At 48.4% G+C, this 22,080-nt stretch overlaps 1 protein-coding gene across 1 annotated transcript in view; it reads left to right on the top strand.

Annotated features, from left to right (window-relative positions):
• RGS10 (regulator of G protein signaling 10) overlaps positions 1–22,080 on the top strand; it is a 38,314-nt gene that overhangs the window by 5,622 nt on the left and 10,612 nt on the right. Inside the window, exons 3-5 of the mRNA XM_082609216.1 lie at positions 5,870–5,988; positions 7,388–7,474; positions 18,114–18,257. Coding sequence (XP_082465342.1) covers positions 5,870–5,988; positions 7,388–7,474; positions 18,114–18,257 — 350 coding nt within the window. The remainder of the gene's footprint in view (positions 1–5,869; positions 5,989–7,387; positions 7,475–18,113; positions 18,258–22,080) is intronic.

The raw sequence follows: 22,080 nt of genomic DNA, 5'->3' as shown, positions 1-22,080 counted from the left end.
CCTCCAAGGGCTGTGAGGTTGAGATGGAATGTAGTCAGTGTTCAGTAAATGCCATCTCTTTTTACAACCGTCATCCTCCTCTCTGCTTTGTCCCCCGCTCAACCTGACAATCTATAAGAAAACAGCTATCACTATAAATCTATACATGAGTGCCCGGCACTGCAGACCCTGAGGAAGACACAGCTCTTACTCTCAAGAAATACACAGTCTACCCAACCGACACCGGAGGGAAAAAGTTACTTATTTGCCCTGAGGTGGGGGCCAGGGGAGAGCAAGGGCACATTTCCGCATAAGTCAGGTCCCAGAGGAAGCATGGGGGCTTCTGGAAAGTGGGAAAAAATACGGACGGGGTCTTCACTTTCACCTCCAGGATTGGGCTCCTGGGTAGTTTGTTTTTTTTTTCTGGGCCTTTGCCTAGAAAGTGAGGATTCTAGGGAAGCTACAGATAACAGTCTGGGGTTCTTATTTCCTTCCCTCTGGTAGAAAGTGGAAACCGGGGGCCATCTGTTGTTTAGTCCACTCAGAAGAGGATGTTGAGGCTTGTTTTTCCTCCGGATCCAAAAGGGTGCTCAGGAGCCCCGCAGCCCCCGTCTGTCTCGCACAAAGCGTCTCTGAGAAGGCAGCGGAGTTTTGGGCTGCGGGGACCTCCCCAGGCAGACCCCAGAGCATGGCACGTAAGGAAGGGTCCCCACCCCTTTGGCTATCAGATATGCCCTCAGCTCACCCATCGCTGGGTGCTGGCGGGCAGGGTAGAGGTAGGGGTGTGTGTGGTGCAGATGCAGGTGCACAGGGGGCCTCTGGAGGGCTCGCCTGAGCAACTTGACTTTTTCTGAGGCCTCAGACCTCGTGGGAAAACTACCGTGAGGCCATTTCTGAGCCCAGCTGACCTCTCCAGCCTGTTGGCCTGCTCTGGTCTTTGATGCTTGCTATCAGTATGATTATTTCAAAACGTTTTTATTTTTATTTTCTGCTAATGGCAGTTCATGCAAACCTCCCTACCAAGGGAATTGCATGCCTGAAGGGTCATTATTCTCAGAAGCTAGATACTGGAGCTGATAAACACTGAAGTAATATTTAGATAGAGGGTTTCCATGACCCAGTTTCTCTGGAGCCTTACATGGATCACTAGTTGTGAAAACAGATTCTCTGCTTCTAAGTGGGATGACTTTTTAAAAAAATGTGATGTTTGATGTGATATAGGTGATATGAGGTTTTAAATCAGTTTTGTGGGGTGTGTACTTTCCCTGAGTATTTTAAAGGAGTATGGTGTGTGTGTGTGTGGTACCAAACCACATTAGAATTTAGGGTTAACATTTCTGCCTTTTCCTGGGCTTGAATGTTTAGTCTGTTTTCTTTAATGTGCTGTGCGTTTGTGGGGGTGCCTTTGACAAACCCTCTGAGGATGTAAGTTGACTCTGCTGTTGAGGAAGCTGGATATTGAGAGTTTACTAAAATCTTTGACTTGGGGAAATTGTCTATGCAGGATCATTAGCCAGACCTTCCTGAAGACTAATAGCAGGAATTTGTTCTGATGAGTGTTAGAGATGCCTTTTGAGTATGGATTTCCAAGGAATTAATGTCTGGAGAAGGTCTCTGTTAGATATGACATCATAGCATCTATAAATAATGCATCACACAATATGCTGCAAGCAGTCAGCCTCAGCCCTCTGTACCTGGATGCTGTGCCGGCATTGAAATAACAGCTTTTACCACACAGAACAGTGTAAATGTAAATGGAAAGCGTATGCCCGTTGTGTTTATGTGTTGGATGATTCTGGCCCAGTTGTAGGTGGGTTTTTGTCTGCAAGGAATTGGACTCTTAGTTTTTGCAGTCTTCTCACACATACGTGTTATCATTCTTGTCAAGGCCGTCATGTTCTGGCTTCTGTGAGTGTGAAGATCAGCAAATATCAAAACTAACAATGGCAGGCCATTGTGGCAGATGGCCTGGGCTCTGGAGGCAGGACTACCTGGGCTTGGACCGTGACTCCCCGTTTCTAGCTGGGTGCCCCTTGTGAGTTACTGTGCCTCTGTTTCCTCATCTGTGAAGTGAGGATAATACTAACCACATCTGAGGGTCATTGTGAGAACAGAATGATTTAACCCATGGAAAAAGCTTGGAATAGTACCCAGCACATTTTGAATAATTCGTAAGTGTTAATGGTTATTATTAGCCAATGACAGATTCATCTGAAGATGAGTATATTGAAACGTAAGTATCGTGCCTGCAAAAATCTGAAGATCTAAAATGCTTTGAAGGGCCCAGGAGGTAAAAAAAATGATTTTTTTCATTGCAGAAATGTTTTACAGATGATCTAAATGACAACAACAAATGAGCAGAGCTGGACAAAATGGAAACAAACAAATATCATCACCAACTGCTCCTTACTAGCTTGAGTGATCTTAAAGCTGCTAGAAAGATAGGTTTAACTCTTTTTCCAGCTGTGCATTCCCAACCTACCTTCTTGTGTAATCCATCTAAAATGGAAACTTTTATCAATGAAAAAGGAAAGAAGAGTGTTGGACCTTTGTGTTTCCGAGTGCCAGGACCTGGGAAGGAGTTAGGAAGCTGGGAACTCTTGTTTTTGCTTTATTCTTAAGCTCAGAAGTAAACTTGCTTGCTGTGAAGAAAGGTTATTTCTTTCTCCTATACATCATTGGACTGATTGTAACATTTAAAGTGAACCAAGTTGTCTTAGGAAGCCCTTACTTACATGCATCGTAAAATAGTGGAAGTCTACTTGTACCGACAAGGATCCTGAGAAATGGAAATGCCTCAGGTTAGGGGGCAGTCTCTTAGGGCATTGCCAAATGGAATGGACCTCTGCCAGTCTCATTGGAGGCTGGGGATAATGACTTAGAAAAGAGAGACATCATTAAGTGAATGGAGTTTGCAAATGTTGCTCTAACTAGAGATATCTATCTATATTGATACCAATCAAGAAGGATTAAAAAAAAAAGGCATAGCCAAAGGCCTTAATCAAAATTAAAAGACAGTCAGGACGTCTTGGCAAAATTCAAGTCAGTATTTCTGGAAAAGTGAAAACACATGGCAGTAGAGTTTGAGTAGAAGTAAAAGGACTGCTAGGGCAGAAGGTGAGCAGAAGGGCAAGAAGAAATTTCTCTTTAGCCATGACACCAAAGCCGAAACTAATAACCATGGCTATGGAGATACTTTCTGTGTCTTGGTATGCTTTCTGGGCCAGCCCTGAAAATTCTGTGCCTTCTGTAACAGTGTCAGCCATAGATGTATTTCATGACATCGATGGAAGGGAAATGGTAGCCTAGGAGGGAACTGAAAGGAAGGGCCACCCATCTGCAAACTCCTGTGTTCCGAGGCACCCTGGGGTTCCATAGAGGTGGTCCTGGTGGGGACAATTGCCCACATATTTAAGTCCCAGTACTGGTTCCATCCAGCAGTTCCTTAGCTGGGTCACCTTACCCTCTGGACCTTTATTTCTCAGTCTGTTAAATAAGGAGACTAGATCAGATGAGTGGGTTTTGAGTTGTAAAACTTTTTGTTCACACGAAAGCCAGCACAGAAACCTGATATGCAAAGTGACTAGAGTATGAAATAAAAGAGGGGAGTGAGGGAGCAATTGTCTCACGGTGGGGATGGCTATCTTATCTCTCAGTTAACCAGAAGACCTAGTTAACCACAACACTCTATTGGCTAAATGGGAATCCACCAAGTGTATTTATTTGCAAGACAGTGAGGCCGTGAAAACCCAAATGTGGTTTGGTTTATTATTGAAAAGAATGTCAAGAGTTTTGGAATCACTACAGGCCAAGGTTGAAAAGTTATAGCCAAAACAGTTGTTCTGCAATGGCGAGAGAAATTTCTGGCTACCTAATGACTTTTCCGGAACAGCGAACTTGTGTCTCTAATTTATTTACTTAAGAGAAGATCTGCTAGGGGAGTGGAGTAAACTGTCAAACTGTATTCTTCGGGTAGAGAACAGGGAGTAAATCTGTGAAACGTTTGGCAGAATGAACCCTGTTGCAGAAATTTCTTACGACAATGATCTTTTAATTTGATTTATACTTCGTTGGGAAGAAATGCAGTGTCCAGAAGCTTGCCGTTTTAACATTTGCAAAGAGAGCAGAGAACTAATTTAATATCCACGAACTGAAGATTCACTTTAGAGAAGTGTCAGGTCCATTTGTGATGTTTGAGTGAGTTTGCCTCTCAAGTAAAGGAACGGATTTGTCCCAAACAACTCTCTTATGTGCTCCATCACCAATGCATATTGGATGCATTGGATGCAATGCTCCATCACCAATGCATAGCCCAAATCAGCCAATCAATGTATAGAACCCAGGTAGTTTTCCCAGATGCTAGGAGACTGAGTCTCAGCTGCTTGAGAAATTAATATGTTTGTTGACCTCCAATAGAATACAATAGATGACAGAAGCTGAGTTACTTCCATGTTCAACATATTCTGATACAACTTTCCTCCAAAAACATTTGAAACCATATGACCGCCTAGCTACTTGCAGCAATTAATATTCATAAGACTTTTAAAATTTATCCTTTTAAAATGATTGGTTTTGCTGATTTCTTAATAAGTTTATTTTCTCCCAGATTCAAACTTTTCTTTAGAGAGACATGTCTCTACTTTGAAAAAAAAAGAAAGCAGTGGAGTAAAGAAGTATTAGCTATAAAAATAGTTCACTTGATAAATCATTATTTTAAGGAAGCAGAGAGAAGAACTAATATTTTTTGAGGGTACACTGTGAGCATCTAGGTGCCTGAGGTGCTTCCTCCTTTAATCCTTCTGATAACCCCAAGAGATAGGGGGGTTATCTTCATCTTACACAGAGTTTTGCCCATGTTCACATACTTCGAATTGGCAAAACTGGCTTTGGAACCTGGGCCCATCCGAAGTGACATTCCATGGATTTTCCCTTGACTCCAGGAAGGGGCCAAATTCTGTAGATGAGGTGTGTTTGTGTTGTTACTTCCTCCTTTAGGCAAGTAGCCAGAGTGTGTTAGTTGGAGGTCCCCGTCCCCTTTCCTTTAGTCAAGAGGCTCTTTTTAGAGGTAAGAGTAAGAGAGTACAGCAGACGTACAGGTGCAAAGTCACTGATTCCTTTAGCCTGTGCCCTTCGTAACAGCGTCCCGCCGAGATGTATTGGAGCCTGAGAGGCACAAGGAAAAATCAGTTATAATGATCCTGTCTTTATTTAAATTTTTGTATTTTGCTCATTATGGAATTTTTTGCATTAATTTTGATTTTTCAGAATATTGCATGAAAACCTCATTTACCTGACACCTGAGTTTTTTGGGCGCCCCCTTAAATTTTGTACCTCTGGCCAGTGCCTCCCTTTCCCCACCCTAGTCCCGGCCCTGGTACACACTTTAATTTATGTGCCAGGCAATGAGCTACCTGCTGGAGATACAAGATCAAGATGCAGAGGAGCTTTCAGACTGGTGAGAGCCGGTCGTGCAGTCACAACACAGCAGGATAATTATAAGACTGTGCACAGAATGTAATGGGGAAGAGTTGCTGTTGAGTCAAGGTCCCTGGGAGGAGGGCTTGAGGGAGACTTGAAGGCTGCCTGTGGGTCAGCCAGTGGACACGTGGGTGGGGGAAGGATATATGGGGAGTGTTGGGAAATGAGAAGTCCCTTCCTAACTCAGAGCCACAGTTTTCCGCATCTGTAAAATGGAGGGAGTAGCAGCAGCCCCTTCATAAGGCTGTTGTCAGGGCTAGAATGAATTCACTGTGTTAAGCGCAGAGAGTAGATTCTGGCATATAACTTACTATTACATCTTAGCCATAATGGTGGTGATGATGATCGTAATGCCTGTTATAAGATGACAGTATCTTTGGGCCACATACACAGTCTAAACTTTGCTTTGCAGACATCCATGGCAGTGATGGGAGTTCCAGCAGCAGCCACCAGAATCCCAAGAGCACAGACAAATGGGCGGCTTCTCTGGAGAATCTGCTTGAAGACCCGGAAGGCGTGAAAAGATTTAGGGTTTGACTTTTTTCGTTGTTCACCAGGCTTGATGCACATACAAAGAAGTTTAGAAGCCTGTGGGTGGAACACAGGCCAGGTTTTAACACTGTCTGGCCCAACTTGAGAAGCAGAACTTCTCACCTGTCATGACCAAGATGGAAATGCTTTCCTGGGTAGTCATGGGCCAGCACGGAGGGGCGTGCACAGACTGTTTCTGTTTTCTGTTTTTTTTTTTTAATTTTATTTATTTGGTTGTACCGGGTCTTAGTTGCGGCAGGTGGGCTCCTTAGTTTTAACACATGGGCTCCCTAGTTGTGACATGCAAACTCTTAGTTGTGGCATACATGTGGGATCTATTTCCCTGACCAGGGATTGAACCTGAGCCCCCTGCATTGGGAGCGCAGAGTCCTATCCACTGCGCCAGCAGGGAAATCCCTCTTTCTGGTTTTTATATAGCTGGATGGGAGGTGGGGTGGGGTGATGAGGAAGAGGTACTGTGCTCATTGGCAGAATCTACAAAGAATTTCCAGCTCTGTGACACCTGGGAAGGGGTGGTCTGGGTCTCTCTGATGTGAAGGTTTGTTCACTTGTATGCTGGGGATTTTCAGGATACATATTAACAGAGTGAAAGAGGCTGGACATCAGCTGACAAAGTGAAGATGAACTCAGAGAGGAGGGCAGGTGGGTGGGGAAGTGTCAGGACTGCCTAGAAATGGCCTGAAGAAACCCCAAGTGTCAGAAGCACAGGTGAATTTCAAGAATGCCTTGTGTCTGCCTGAGTCCTACTGACTTCTGTCTTTTAAGTCTTGGGTCAGGCCAGGATAAACCCTGATGCTGTTGGTCTCTGTAGCAGACTCCAAGGAGTGGGTAGCAGGCATTTCTGGACATAGGGCCACCATCTAGAGCACCGTCTAGATCTCGGGGAGAAAACTTTTCCGTGCACAGCAGGATAGCTGGCTGTGCCACTAAGCCCCCAACATCTGCCAAAAGAAAGCACACCTCCAGCTTGAAATAGTTTTCATTGTGGCACTTTTAGACATGCTTAGTATGTTTTCTTTTCTTTTGTTTAAAAAAAATGAGCCTGATTTTGGAGGAATGTACTTTGTTTAAACACTGTCTGGAAGGAACTAATATATCTTCCACTTTAATTTACTTTTTGGTAATTTATTGTCAGTTGAGAATTGTGAGTAGATTCCTACTTCATTTTTACTCTTCACAGTGTCAAACCCATTAAGTTCAAATGCATATGAAATTCCAGCTTTAACGTTAAACATGCACTTTGTTTTCAGGGTGGAGCTTTTACAGGGTGAATGAACACCCTCATTTGTTGAATTTTGACTTAGTTCTTGAAGGGAAATGCATTATTTGTTTTTTAAGTAGAATACTGTTTGATATTTTTTCTTCTTTTAATCCATAGGAATTTTTAAAAAAGGAATTCAGTGAAGAAAATGTTTTATTTTGGCTAGCATGTGAAGATTTTAAGAAAACACAAGATAAAAAGCAGGTACTTCTACTCTATAATCACATTCTTGGTAATTTTCTTCTCTCCTTATAAAGTTACATTTGCCTTTCCAATAAATTTTGAAATTGCCTAGGGAAATCTGATCCATATTGGATTTTGGGGAAGATTTAAGCTTCAGAATAGCCTATGTGGTATTGATCAAATATTAACAATTTTTTTAAAAAGTGTGTTAATCTATTTTTAAAAATTTATTTATTTTTGGTTGCGTTGGGTCTTCGTTGCTGCGCGCGGGCTTTCTCTAGTTGCGACGAGCGGGGGCCACGCTTCGTTGCGGTGCGCGGGCTTCTCATTGTGGTGGCTTCTCTTGTTGTGGAGCATGGGCTGTAGGAGCGCGGGCTTCAGTAGTTGTGGCACTTGGGCTCAGTAGTTGTGGCTTGCCTCCTCTAGAGCTCAGGCTCAGTAGTTGTGGTGCACGGGCTTAGTTGCTCCGTGGCATGTGGGATCTTCCCGGGCCAGGGCTCAAACCCGTGTCCCTTAACCACTGTGCCACCAGGGAAGCCTTGTTAATCTATTTTTAAATGGAGCTGTTCAAATGGACAAATGTTTAAAGTAAAAATAATGATTTAAGTCATTGAGAGTTTCTCATCGAGTATGATTTCTTTTTCATGAATAAGTTGTGTGATTGCTTCCCCCAGAGTTTGACATGTCTGTGTTTTGTACGGACACCGTAAAGCAGATGTGTGGTGATAAAAGCACAATGCGCATCAGATGGATTGTCAATTATTCAGTATATCTTTACGAAACACCTTGTAGATGGCAGGCATCCCACCCACATAGAACGTTTCTGACTGTTCTCCTGGGTGGAGGTGGATGTGTGCTCTTTGCAGGAGGTAGCCTTTAGCTCCAATGCCCGCCAGATTTTCTGCCACTGGAGGTTGGGTGTTGGGGTGGTGGAGGAGATCATGGGGAAGGAGGCTTGAGGATTGGGTGTGTTTACGAAGCTCATGTCTGTGTATTTCTAAGAGGCTAGTGGCTAAATGCCTACAGGGGCCGGTAATAATGTGCACGAGTGAGGTTTTTTTGTATGAGGCTTCAGGGAGTGGTGGGGATTGGGGCCATTAGGGGGTGGCCTGCCCTGCCTCCAGAGGCTGTAGCTGGTGGTTTAGTTGAATTTGGCAGTGAACGCTTTGGGGTCTGTGGCCGTCTGAGCTTTCCCTGCTTTGGGTTCTACCCACCTAGGTCTTCGCTTGCCCACCCTTGCCCCAGAACCCTGAGGGACCTTGCTTCCTAAGGCATCTTCTCCCACCTTTAGTCTGATGCTGCCTGTTTTTCCAGAGAAGCTGGACATTTGGATCCTTATGTGAAACCATCCAATTTTATAAATGATGGAACTAATTTTTTTAAAACGTAAAACCTTGCCTGCCAAACAAAACATATCCATGGGCAGGTGTGGCTTGTGGGCTGCCAGTTTTTAAGCTTCTGGCTCCAAAAGCTGGAATCCATGAGGCCCAAATCCATTATGCGTTTGCAGAAAATGTCTCTCATTGGTTTATTCAAAGGCTTTTCCACCTCAGACACCCTTTCCCCAAGATGGAGCAGTGTGACCTTCGCTCTATCACCTTCCCCTCTCTCGGGGCAAGGATGGATTCCAAGATCCCTTGAGCTGAATTTCCTAGGTCAGCCCAGAAAGCCATCCCGGGCATGATGCTGGGCATTTGCTTCCTTCCTGCTTCTTCACCCTGGATGACTTTATCTGAGCCCTTTGGGTTGGTGAATGGTCTCAGGTGTTGGCTGTGCCCCGTCAGGCAGGCATGCCCATCACAATCCTTTGCCCCCAGCACAGGGCCCAGGGACAACTGTCAATAAATGCTGGCCTGGACAATGGATTCATCTGGCCTCACCCTAAAACCCTAGCTCAGGGTCAAGCAGGCAGACAGATGTCCATTTCTCTGCCTTAATTTGCGTGTTGGAGGTTAGAGGGGCAGACAGGTCAGCCAGCCACCCCTGCAGTGTACAAACCAGGCAGATGAGGTACCCGCGCGGCTGAGCTGGGACTTGAACCTGCCCCATGAGCTGCCCAGTCGTTTTCACTGCACGTGATGCTGATGTGCCCTTCAATTCAGTTGAGTTTGCCAGATCTTTGCAACGCGCCGGCTCGGGGCCAGGCCTTGTGAAAAGCATGGGTGACACACAGGGACAAGACAGATGAGGCTCTTTAGGGAACAGGCCTCTAGAGGGGAAGCTGCTTGTTAAACCAGCCTTTGCAAGTGCGACGAGAACAGAAATGGGAAGTGCAGGATCCATGGGAGCACAGGCCGTGGGTGTCAGGAAGGTCCCTGGGGAAGTGACTCTTAAGCTGACATCTAAGTGGAGTTTGGAGATGGGGGGAGTGTTCCTGGAAGAGGGGACAGCCTGTGGGGAGGAAGGCCTGGAGAGAAGAGCTGAAGGAAGACCAGAAGGCGGGAGGCTTGCGCTTGAGGGGTAGGCTGGGTCTGCTGTGTCTGAGACTGGGGCCACAGCTGGAGAACCGGGGTGTCAAGGTGAACACTGAAAAGCCACGGGGTTGGATTGCACTGTCCCGTCCACATCCTACAGCCAGAGCTTCCAGAATCTGGCAGCCCCTCTCTGCTCCCCTAGCCTTGACACCTAGCATATGACTGCTTGAAGGTTTGTGTCCTGAGGCCTGGATGTTGCTTCTGGGCAATGAATGCTGCCTTGCCATCAGCTGCTTGAGGATGCAGACAGAGCTGGGAAGGGGAGGTGCATGTGTGAGGCCTGTGGGGTCCACACCTTGGTCTGGGTCATTACACTCAGCATCGTGACAGTTCCCACCCTTCCAGATGCTGGTCTGTGGTCTGGGAGGTTAAGCTGTGGCTCGCCTACAGCCGTCCAGCTCGGTACAGACAGAGCCAGGATGCACCCCAGTTCTCCGCTCCAGACCATGTAGTGGGTCTGGCTGCAGGGGAAGTAGAACCAGAAGTAAGTTCTGTTTCACTGATTTTAAGAAGCAGAGAGGACACAGCACAGGGAGAAGTCAGCCCAACTGCATTTTGCAATCAGACTTATTACGTCTGATCCAGCATGAAGTTTGTGGACCATTTATCTCTACAGTGAACTAAGGCAGTTGTGGGATTGATGCATATCTCACTTTTGCATCTATTTAAATAAGACCTGGGGCTTCCCTGGTGGCGCAGTGGTTGAGAGTCCGCCTGCCGATGCAGAGGACACGGGTTCGTGCCCCGGTCCGGGAAGATCCCACATGCCGCGGAGCAGCTGGGCCCGTGAGCCATGGCCGCTGAGCCTGTGCGTCCGGAGCCTGTGCTCCGCGACGGGAGAGGCCACAACAGTGAGAGGCCCGCGTACCGCACAAAAAAAAAAAAACAAAAAAAACAAAAACAAAAAAAAAACAAAAAAAATAAATAAGACCTGTGCTGGTTGGGGTTTTTTTCAACTTTTTACTATAATTATCCAGCCAGATCTCTGGTACCTTGTATAATTTATTTATCTTCTGTACAGTTTGGTTTTCCCTCTATCATGCAGGCTCTATAAGGTTTGTGATCTTTGTTTGTCTTCTCCCCCACTGGGACTGTGTGCCTAGGACAGTGCCAGGCTCGCTGTTTCCTTCCCAATTTCCACTTAGGTCAGCTGACACCTGAGGATCTGCCGTGGGTAGGGTCCCGCCCTCTCGCTCACCTTGAGCTGCAGTTGCAGCCTTAGGGGTGGACTTGAGAGGGGAGCGTGCCATCCTTTCTGTTGGGGCTCGCATTTCTCAGAAGCTCCAAACAGTGGATTGGTGCTGTGTTTTTGCTGCCTTCCTTGGTCTGTGCTTTGCCCCCTGGCAGACAGGAAAGCAGCCCTTTAGTTTGGGAGGGTCTCAATGCTCTGTGTTTATGGTGGGGATGCTGGGGCTATAGGAAGTTGGGAGGGTGATGCCCCCCACCCTCCCTCCCTGGGGTTGTAATTGCCAGGTGTTCATATTCCACAATCAGCTTTCAAGGCAGTACTCTCCCTTTGCTATTTCTTTATGGTTTAACATTTTTCTATGAAGAGCCTCTTCCCCATGAATTAGCATGTGAGATCCATCTATCTTTTAACATAAAGCAACACTTATGTCTTATAAAACCTCAGAAAAAGCTCCAAGAAGGTGTTCATTCTTTGGCTATCCCTGAATTCATTCATTCATTCATTCATTCATCTGCACATGCATATTGGGCCTGTTTACTGTGTAACAAGGATTAAGATGGATACAGCAGCTCGTACAGATTTGTAAAAACCAAACCGAGTGGGGGTGGGGAAGGGGTGGGGTGGTACAAGATGTCTAATAATCATAACTCTGAGAGCAGTTTGCACTGATATTTAAATATAATAGTACCATGCATTTTTATAGTGTTTTAGAGTTAACAGTTATGGGGGGAGGGGTCTATGGTATTTATTAATTTTATTGTATTTATTTAACACTAAAACTTGATCCAAGGTTTTAGAGTGTTTGATGTTCTTATTTAACGTAATAGTAAAGGTTTTCCTGAAAGGCTAAAACACCATCTTCTTTATTTAAAAAAAAAAAAAAAAAAAAAAAAAACTACTTAAAAATCCAAAAGTGATGAGTACTCCTTATATGAAAGTCATTCAGTTCACAAGCAGCTGCCGTAAGAAGGGTTCATTCCCTCAGCACCCTCCAGGTTTCACTCTGTCTCTGGTTTGGGCTGTGTCTTTCTGACCTTTGATGTGGACTTGGCCAGGTCCAGGCGGGACCGGATAGGAGCTCAGCTGCTCACGGTGTGGGCTGGGGTCTGCCATGGGCCTGCCCGGCATCTCCACTCCTTCCTGGCTCACTGTGTAACTTTCTGACATCCCCTACTGTCTTCTTACTGTAACCAAGGTTTCACTTACTTTACATCCCTGTCTACTGCATTTTCCTTATTAAAACTTTGTTGTTTACTGTTTGCTGCTGAGCCAAAGAGGATGCTACGATTACATTTTTTTCTTCTTGGACCATTTTTTGCTTTTCTTATTTTTATACTCTCGGATAGCCCTTTAAAATGCTTCTCGATACGGTGTTACACAGGTCTCTCAGATCATCTCTGCAGTCCGAGTTCCCCTGGGGACTCCTCCCGGGGCCCCCTGACTACCCCACCCACTGGGGCACCCCCCGGTCTTCCTTTGCCACCAGTGGCCATTCCCTCTGTCCCTCCCCTGTCTCCTGGACCCAGATCCTCATCTGTCTCGAGTCACTCCCTCATTTTGGTGGAGCATGACCAGCAATAGCTTCTTGAGAAAGGGCACATGGCAGGTAGACGTTTAAAGAATCACGTTGAGTGAAATGTTATTTTTTTCCTCTTCTCCTGCTTCATGGATAATCTGATGGAGCACAGAATTGAATTCTAGGTTAAAACTCACTCAGAATTTTGAAGACATTGTCCCATTATCTTCCATTTTTGTTAAGAATCAGTATGTTACATGTAAGCTGTTTTGTTTTCTTTGGTTGTTCACCACCAGTATTCTAAAACTGTACAGTCAGAGGCTTAGAGTGGGGGTGAGGTTCATTCACCATGTGGGGCATTTTGTGGAGCCGTTTAATCTGGAAATTTGTAGTTCTGGGAGTTGTTCTTATGTTGTTATTTTTATTATCATTATTTTGTAGTAACTTCTTTCCATCCGTTTTCTCTGGTTTCTTTCCCAGTGATGGCCCTCCTCTCCTGGACTGAGCCCTTAATTTTATCTTTTTTCCCCTCCTAGCTTTTCATCTTTGTGGCTTTTGGCTCCTACTTTTTCTTTTGGAGATTTCAAACTTTATCTTTAAATCTTCCTATGGAATTTTTCTGCCTTTGTTTTCCATAGACTGGGGCCCTCTAGTCTCTTCCTGGTGGCCACAAGCCAGATGTGTTTATATTTTATTTTATTTTGTATTTTTATTTTTTAAATTATTTATTTATTTTTGGCTGTGTTGGGTCTTCGTTGCTGCGCGCAGGCTTTCTCTAGTTGTGGCGAGCGGGGGCTACTCTTCGTTGCAGTGCACGTGCTTCTCACCGTGGTGCCTTCTCTTGTTGCGGAGCACAGGCTGTAGAGCACAGGTTCAGTAGTTGTGGCGCACAGGCTTAGTTGCTCTGTGGCATATGGGATCTTCCCAGACGGGCTCGAACCCATGTCCCCTGCACTGGTAGGTGGATTCTTAACCAGTGCGCCACCAGGGAAGTCCCCCAATGTGTTTATAAACTAAACATACCTCCAATCAGCTGGGTTGGGAGAAATTTGCTGGGCGTCTGTGTGCGGAATTTCACTTAACCCTTGTGTTCGGTTTGGCATCTCTTCCTTGCCCTCCTTCGTGTCTCTGTCTGCAGCTTCCCTGCGTCAATTTCTTTAGAGAAGAAAACTCCAGGCTCTCGGGGGTGGGGGGTGGATAACTGCTCAGAGCTGGGGGTTGGGACCTGGGGGTCTAACGGCTTCTTTCTGCTGCCCTCTCCATCCCTCCTGCCTGCGTTCCCAGATGCCCCTGAGTTCCTGCCATTTGGGGACAGTTCTTTGCCCATCCCTGCCGCCTCCCCTCACCAACCTGGCAGGCGCCTAGGTTTCTCCTTGCTGCTCTCTGCAGAGTCATCCGCTGTCCCTCCATCTGCTTTCCATTTCCTGAGCCTGTTCTCAGAAATATTCTCAAATCGTTTACTTGACATTTTCTTTGCCTCATTCTCTTTCTGAAGCTGATGTTAATGAAGGTAATGGCTTGATCCTTTAATTTCCTTATGTGTCCTGTCCCGTTGTCCATCTCTGGCAGAGTGATGGGGACAGAGGGGAATGGGCTGGCAAGATGAGCAAGACTCAGTGACAGGCAGGGTGTGAGGTGAGAGAGGCATTGGGGGATCACTGTTCCCGGCTTCCTGGAGTAGAGACGGCAGGAGCCCCCTGCCAGGAGGGGACCACTTCTTTCCTTGGTGTTAGGTGTGAGGTGTCTGTGGGACATCCAAGCCCACATTACTAGAAATCAGTTGGCTACATGGTCAGTAGCTTCGGGGAGAGGGATGGGCTGAAATCTTGGGAGAGCATGCGGCTAGGCAAGCGTTCAGCCTAGGGCAGAACTTGGGAAACCCCAGAGATTATGGGGGCGACAGAGGGACAGGAGCTGGCAAAGGAGACAGAAACAGGGAGGTGTTGGGGAATCCTGAGAGCGCAGTGGCACTGAGCAGGGCCAGGGGCCAGAGAGCAGTCCAGGAGAAGGACGGCAGTGGGCTGGCAGGGTGGGCAGAAGCCAGGGGCTGGGGAGCAGGTGGGAGGGAGAAAGTGCAGACACAAAGGCACATTGTTTTTCTTTTGAGATGTTTCAGTAGGAAGTCATTGACTATAGGGGGATGTGGGTAAAAGTTTTTGTTTTATTTTCCCAATGGAAAACATTTAAAGCACGCCTATTGGATGAGGGAGAGGAGTCAGAACGTAGAGAGGAACGCTTATCGGAGTGTGGGCTGCCGATGCCTTTGCCTTCGGTCTGGGTCGAGTTTTGTTTCTGGGGCTGATACTAAAGTGAATTTGCTTCTCCTAAGCGTGCACTTCCTGGGAGCAGGGTTGGAACGCTGACTTCTGCTGAGCATCGCTGTGGCTGATGCACTGCCCGGCGGGGAGGAAGGTCCCGGGCTCGGGGGGTGTCTGGGAAGCAGACCGGGGTGGACACGCTCCCACAGGCATTCCTCAGGTTGATGCCGGGAGTCACCACACAGGCCCGGGGGGATCCTTTTCCAGCGCCGTCTGGGGCGGAGTTGGGCGCTGGGCACGGCTGCTGCCCACGGCTGGGCAGCTGCTCTGGTAGAGTCTGTAGAGTCTGGTAGGAGAGCGGCCGACCATCTTTCCAGGTCACACCGAGGGTCCCAGACCCAGGTGGCCTCACCAGTGGGGGATGTTCTCACCCTGTCCCGACAGGAGCTGCAATAGGGTTAACTAAGCTCTGGAAAATATACCAAAATAACTCAAGAGACCCGGTTCTTCTTTTTTGCTAAGTGTTCTTGGCGTGGACACCAGGCCTTCCCATGACCGGCCTGCGGTTGGCAGTCTCAGGGTTTCCCTTCTCAGTCACGCTTCCCAGCTCAGCCAGATATGCTCTGCCCACGAAGGCGTCACTCTGACTGATCTGTCAGAAATGAGGGTGGCCCTGGCCTGGGCGCCTCGGGGGCCCTGCACTCTTCCCAGAGACTCGGGGTGTTGGGGACATGCAGGGGTTGCTGAGAGGCCCGAGGCTGATACACCTACAGGCTCTGCCTCCCCGGGACCTGCTTCCTGTTCTCCCTCCCGCCCCACGTCTAAGCCTCAAGCTGCTCATTGTACTTCTTCTTTTCAGAACCACCCAAGACAGCCTGCATCCATCTGGAAAACTCTGTGTGTGTGTGTGTGTGTGTGTGTGTGTGTGTTCAGGGGGGAGGGAAGAAGGAGGGGAGGCCTCAAGTGATTTCTGCTTCCAGGGCCTCACATGGAGTTTGCTAATCTGACTGGCTGAAAGTCTACTTTCATGAAGTATTGTTAAAACAGGAAGTGGTTTTCCAAAAACGTTCCTTCCTGACAGATGCGGGTGGTGGGAGGGAAGCTCATGGCTTCCTGGAGGGAGTGGGTCTTCAAGAGCTGGGTGGCCCCAAAGTACTGCCCCATCTGGTCTCCACAGCGGTCTCCAGGCCTGTCCCCTGGAGTAGCCATATTAAGGCCCCGACCTGGGCGGTCTTCCTGCACGTCTTGCCAAGGCTTTCTTTCTGGGGGGATGGCAGGTGGTCAGGCCTCCATCTCGTGGGGTCGTTTGTCAACGAGTCCCGGTACCTAAAGAAGTTAAAGGACTGCTTTTCGCCTTCTTTCAAGCACCTGCTATTGAAACCTTCTGGTGGTTTCCATGAGGCCAAAGGGTTTCAGAGCCTGAGATTTCCTAAGCCAAGCTCTGCAGCACGTGTGAGGCCCCAGGTGGGCTCTCTGGAGAGAATGGCGGTTTCTAGGCAGACCCCGAAAAGCCTCCTTGCATCCCCCCCGCAAATCATAGCCCCGTGGCTCCATGTCAGAGGCATTTGTTGTCTGGCTTCCTCTGTAGGGTGAGCTAATACTGAGGCTCTAATGTTTGGAGAAAAGCCCCATATTTGCCACCTGTGAGGTGCGAGCACAGGAAGTCAGAGAACATAGAATCCTCAGGGGACGCCCTGCAGGACCCCAGCACAGAGGCCTGCTGTGTTTAACAGCGCTCACCGTGAGAGCGTTCCTGTACCAGCCACTGCTGGGTTTTGGTGCAACCTAAGTGCAGATGTGCACAGCTTTTCGAACCCCACTGACAAGCCCTCCCAGGGCAGTGCCTCCGTAGGGTTGATGCCTTCCGGCCCGACGGCACTTGGGCAGGCAGCAAGTGTTCTCTCTCTTGCTAATTCTCATACCTCCTTCCCTGAAAACAAACCCCAGCCCTGGAAGGCTGACAACGCATCGCCTGCTGGGAGGATAATGTATTGCGCAGGCATGGAACTGAGCAGAAATGCCAGGCTTTGGAGTCAGGTGGTCCTATGTCTCCCTGTAGGCTCCCTGGATAAGCCACGTCACCTCTCCTGGCCTCTGTGTCCTCATCAGGGATGTGGCACTAACAGGAAAAATGGCACTTTATGGGCGCCCAAGGGATTAAGGAAACGGGACCATAGTTGTAAAACACCTAACATGTGTCTGGCACATAGTAGGGGCTTGATCACTGGTTGGGATATGTGTTCATGGTTTAACTTGATTTTTTTGTATTGTGGTAAAGTAGACACAACATACATCTTACCACGCTGACCATTTTTTAGGTCTCTCATGTTTACCATTTTGACCATTTTAAAGTGTACAGTTCAGGGCTTCCCTGGTGGCGCAGTGGTTGAGCGTCCGCCTGCTGATGCAGGAGACACGGGTTCGTGCCCCGGTCCGGGAAGATCCCACATGCCGCGGAGCGGCTGGGCCCGTGAGCCATGGCCGCTGAGCCTGCGCATCCGGAGCCTGTGCTCCACAACGGGAGAGACCACAACAGTGAGAGGCCCACATACCGCAAAACAAAACAAAACAAAACAAAAGTGTACAGTTCAGTGGCATTAAATACATTCACAGTGTTATACAGCTATCACCACTATCCAGTTCCAGAACTTTTTCATCACCCCAAACAGAGACCCCTTACCCATAAAGCAGCCACTCCCCGTTTCCCCCTCCCTCAGCCGACCACTCATGTCTCTGTCTCTATGGAGTTGCCATTTCTGAATATTTCATAGAAATAGAATCATGTAACGTGTGGCCTTTCATGTCTGGCTTCCTTCACTGAGCATAATGCTTTCGGGGTTCATCCATGTTGTAGAATGTGTCGGTACTTTATTCCTTTTTACTGCTGAATAATGTTCCCATGAGGCCTTGATTTGGAGCAGTCACGGGATGGCTGTGAACGCTACTGAATGTCCCTCACTCTGGGCTGGGATTCTTTCCGACATCTTTTCGGAATGGATAGTGTAGCGGTTTTGAGACAGGAGATGTGGCCTACAGATGCATGGAAGAGGAGGGGAAGGGTCCAGGCCAACCATGAGCCCCCCCGCCCGCCGACCTCCCATCCAGTTCAGCTCTGGAGCGACAGCCAGATCCCCCAGGGCTCTTACAGCAGCGCTCCTTCTGGGCTCAGGCCGGGAAGGGCTGTGCTCGCCGATAACAGACAGGCTCTCCGTGTCTCCCCCAGATGCAGGAAAAGGCAAAGGAGATCTACATGACCTTTCTGTCCAGCAAGGCCTCTTCACAAGTCAACGTCGAGGGCCAGTCCCGGCTCAATGAGACAATACTGGAGGAACCGCACCCACTGATGTTCCAGAAGCTCCAGGACCAGGTAACCTGACTTCCCTACATGCACCTTGATTTGAAAACTGGCATTTTTTTCCCAGCCTGGAAAAATTCAGTTAAAACCAAATGTTCAACACCCTAGAAGCCGTCCCACCCGACTGGGCAGGGTGTGGCATGTGAAGGGGCCGTGGTTGGTGAAAGGGCAGGCTGGCCTGCCAGGCCCAGGGTTTGATCCATTGGAGCCGCCCTCAGGCCTTGTTCCCCTTGGTCTACACGTAGTTTGATGGAGCAGGGTTATCTGTCTTCTCAACCAGATGAGAAGGGAGGCTGGAGCTCTTTGAGGAACCCACACTGAGGAAGCAACGAGTGGTAACCGCTGAAGGTAGGAGCAGCCAGAAAAATCTAGAAAAGCAGAAGCACGTGGACTCGGAGTGGCGGGGAACCTGGGGCTTTTGTGCAAACATCGCCTCCTACTTCACTTGGCCCCATAGTCCACTTTGCCAATGAAGTCCACTTAAAGCAGGAAAAGTTAGGCTTAAAAAAATGGACCTAGGAGGGGTAAACTTTAGTGTTCTGGCCAATTTTCATATGAGGAACGCCAGCAGTAAAATAGGCAAGAGGGGTGAAACTGCATTGCAGAGATTTTTTTAGGCATGAATTTGCAGATGTGACTATTCATAGCATGCTCTGTTCTTATGAAACGTTGTATGCACACATGTGGACCAGGGAACACTGACAGATTTCAAACTTCTGCTGGCCTTGTTCTTATTGGGGAAGCAAAGGCCTTACTTGGCCCACAGGTGGAGACCAGCTCTTAGCTTAATTCAGCACTCCTCCAACATGAGCAAGCCTAGAGCTACCTGTTGTTAAAACAGAAGCTGGGCCCCACCCCCAGAGTTAACCAGTGGACTTGATGGTTCCCAGGTGGGTTGAGACTTTGCCGTCCTAACAAGTCCCCAGGTGATGCTCATGCTGCAGGTCCTGGGACTACACTTTGAAAACCACAGGCCCACGGCATCAGTTGGCATTTTTCTGATCACCTGGAGTATGCACAGAGCCCAGAGCCATGTCCCAGCATGCAGAAGGCCTCATTTGCTCAGCGTCAGATAGAAAACAAATAGGTAGAAAATACAAATATTAGCTTGAGAACGTTTTCCAGTTGGTACAGTGGCAAGTGCAAATTCCACACGGATTCTAAGTCAAATTTGAGTGTTGAAGGGACTCCAGTCAGCACGGGAGACTTGCTGAGGGCTTCCTGGAGGCAGTGATGTTGAGCCAATGGGAGGGATGCCATGGACATGGATTTGTGGAGGGAAAGGGATGCATGGTTAAAGGCAGTTCTTGTGTCTGTAGCCACACAGGGGTATCTGCCCCACCCGGACCTCAGAATCTTTTACAAACTTCCTAGGGTACTCTGAAATGCAGCCAGGACTGAGAACCTGCACTGAAGCCCCTGTGTTCTAGGTATTCTCAATAAGAACAATATCTACTGGGGCTTCCCTGGTGGCGCAGTGGTTGAGCGTCCGCCTGCCGATGCAGGGGACACGGGTTCGTGCCCTGGTCCGGGAGGATCCCACATGCCGCGGAGCGGCTGGGCCCGTGAGCCATGGTCACTGAGCCTGCGCGTCTGGAGCCTGTGCTCCACAAGGGGAGAGGCCGCGACGGTGAGAAGCCCGCGTACCGCAAAAAAAAAAAAAAAGAAAAGAACAATATCTACCCTTCAGGGGTGCCCTTCTGTGCCCCCTTGGCATATATTATCTCATTTAATCTCCAGTGAGTAGTAGTATTCCCATTTTGATGATGAGAAAAGCAAGGTTCCGGGAGACTAAGTGGTTTGTTAGCACAAAGTCCCATAGGTGCAGGGCGTGCTGGAGGCCGATGTACCTGCCTTCAAAGACTGTACTCCGCACACACTCACAGCCTGTGCAGCTGTCCCGGCCTCGTGGGCAGCCCCTCATGGCTCCTCAAAGCCGCATGAGACCGGTTGGAGCAGAGGGATTGCCACGCGAATACAATCCTTTTCTGGGATCGCAGAAGGCAAGGCAGCCGCACGGACTGAGGTGGGCTGCTGTCTGTCCACGCGGTGGGACAGCTCTCCTGCCCCGCCAGCTCTCCTCGTGTTAGGCCTGCGACACGTCTCAAAATGGAGCTAGGCCTCTGTGACCAGGGCACCCCCGTTGGATTCAGACTGTGGGAGGTTTAGCTGGTGCAGAAAGGAGGAAATACAAGGGACCAAGGACAATTTTTTTAAGTGACAAAATATTTTTAAAATAACTTTTTTTTTTTTTTTGCAGTACGCGGGCCTCTCACTGTTGTGTCCTCTCCCGTTGCAGAGCACAGGCTCCGGACGCGCAGGCTCAGCGGCCATGGCTCACGGGCCCAGCCGCTCCGCGGCATGTGGGATCTTCCCGGACCGGGGCACGAACCCGTGTCCCCTGCATCGGCAGGCGGACTCTCAACCACTACGCCACCAGGGAAGCCCTAAAAATAACTTTTATTAAGAAAAGCTTTTATTGACCTAACTAGAAAAATCATACATGCTCAACAAAAGAAACTTGGGAAGCCAAAATATAAAGTTAAAAACAATTCATAATTTTATGCCTGGAGATAGCATTTAATGTCTAGACTTTCCATCATTTTTTTTCTATAAATATGCATGTGCACACACATCTAACAAATGTGGCACAATGCAGTTCAAACTACTTACTATAAAGAAAATACTTTTATACCCTGTTGTTAAAAGTCATTTATTTGGGGCTTCCCTGGTGGCACAGTGGTTGAGAGTCCGCCTGCCGATGCAGGGGACACGGGTTCGTGCCCCGGTCCGGGAAGATCCCACATGCCGCGGAGCGGCTGGGCCCGTGAGCCATGGCCCCTGAGCCTGCGCGTCCGGAGCCTGTGCTCCTCAACGGGAGAGGCCACGGCAGTGAGAAGCCCGCGTAACGCAAAAAAAAAAAAAAAAAAAGTCATTTATTTGATGGGGGGACAGTGGCACTAACTATCTTCCTCGGGCATAATTGGGTGGAGAGAACGTATTTGGAATCTGAGCTGAGTCCACAGTGAGTCCCTGCGAAGGCCTCTGGGTTCTGTTTCACTTCAGAAACCTCTGCCTGTTGGGGCCCTTGCTGGCAACTGTCAAAATGTATGCTCAGCAGAGTCTATGGGTCTCTGCTCCCCAGAGGCCCTCACAAGAGCCCTGCTTTCCTAAGTGAAGGAGAGTGAAGCTGAGGGGAGCATGTCTGGAACCACAAGATTTCACGTAACTTAAAAACCTCCTCAGCGGCTTTGGCTTCGTCGAGCACCGCTTGGCTTTATCGCCGAGCTGTCTGGGCAGGCTGCTTTCAGCACCAGCTCACCAGGAAACTCCAGAGGCCTCAGCCCCTTCCCACGGCAGGCAGTGCCCCGAGCCCCGGAGGCTGCAGGGAGGGCAGCATGGACTTTGGGGCACAGCTGGAGCCTGGAAGGATGGGAAGATCTTCCCTGAGCATCAGATGAGATGACCTGACACCCATGAATCTCATTTAAAGGAGAGCTTCTCGGGTCTTCATTCAGGTCCTGTTGATTCTTGGTTTACACACAGTTCTAACAGGTTCTGGTTTTTCAGTTCACAGCCCACTTGAAGTGCTGGTAGAGGCTGTGGAGTGAGGGGAAGCAAGAAGTGATGGCTGACAACCAGGGAGGAAGCAGAAAAGTGATACTAAACACAAAACCACAGTGCATTGATTGGGAACCACTGAGCGTGGGGAATCTCACAGCCCCCACACACCGCACTGGGGGCATCTCTGTGCTACAGGCTGGTGATGTGCTTAGTGATCCTAATGACCCCAGATTATAAAGCCAAACTTAAATTGTGGTCAGCGTGTTCACTG

This window comes from Mesoplodon mirus (genome assembly GCF_964341445.2).
Source record: "Mesoplodon mirus genome assembly, chromosome: 2".
Lineage (NCBI taxonomy): Eukaryota > Metazoa > Chordata > Mammalia > Artiodactyla > Ziphiidae > Mesoplodon > Mesoplodon mirus.
This window is presented reverse-complemented; position numbering and strand designations above follow the sequence as displayed.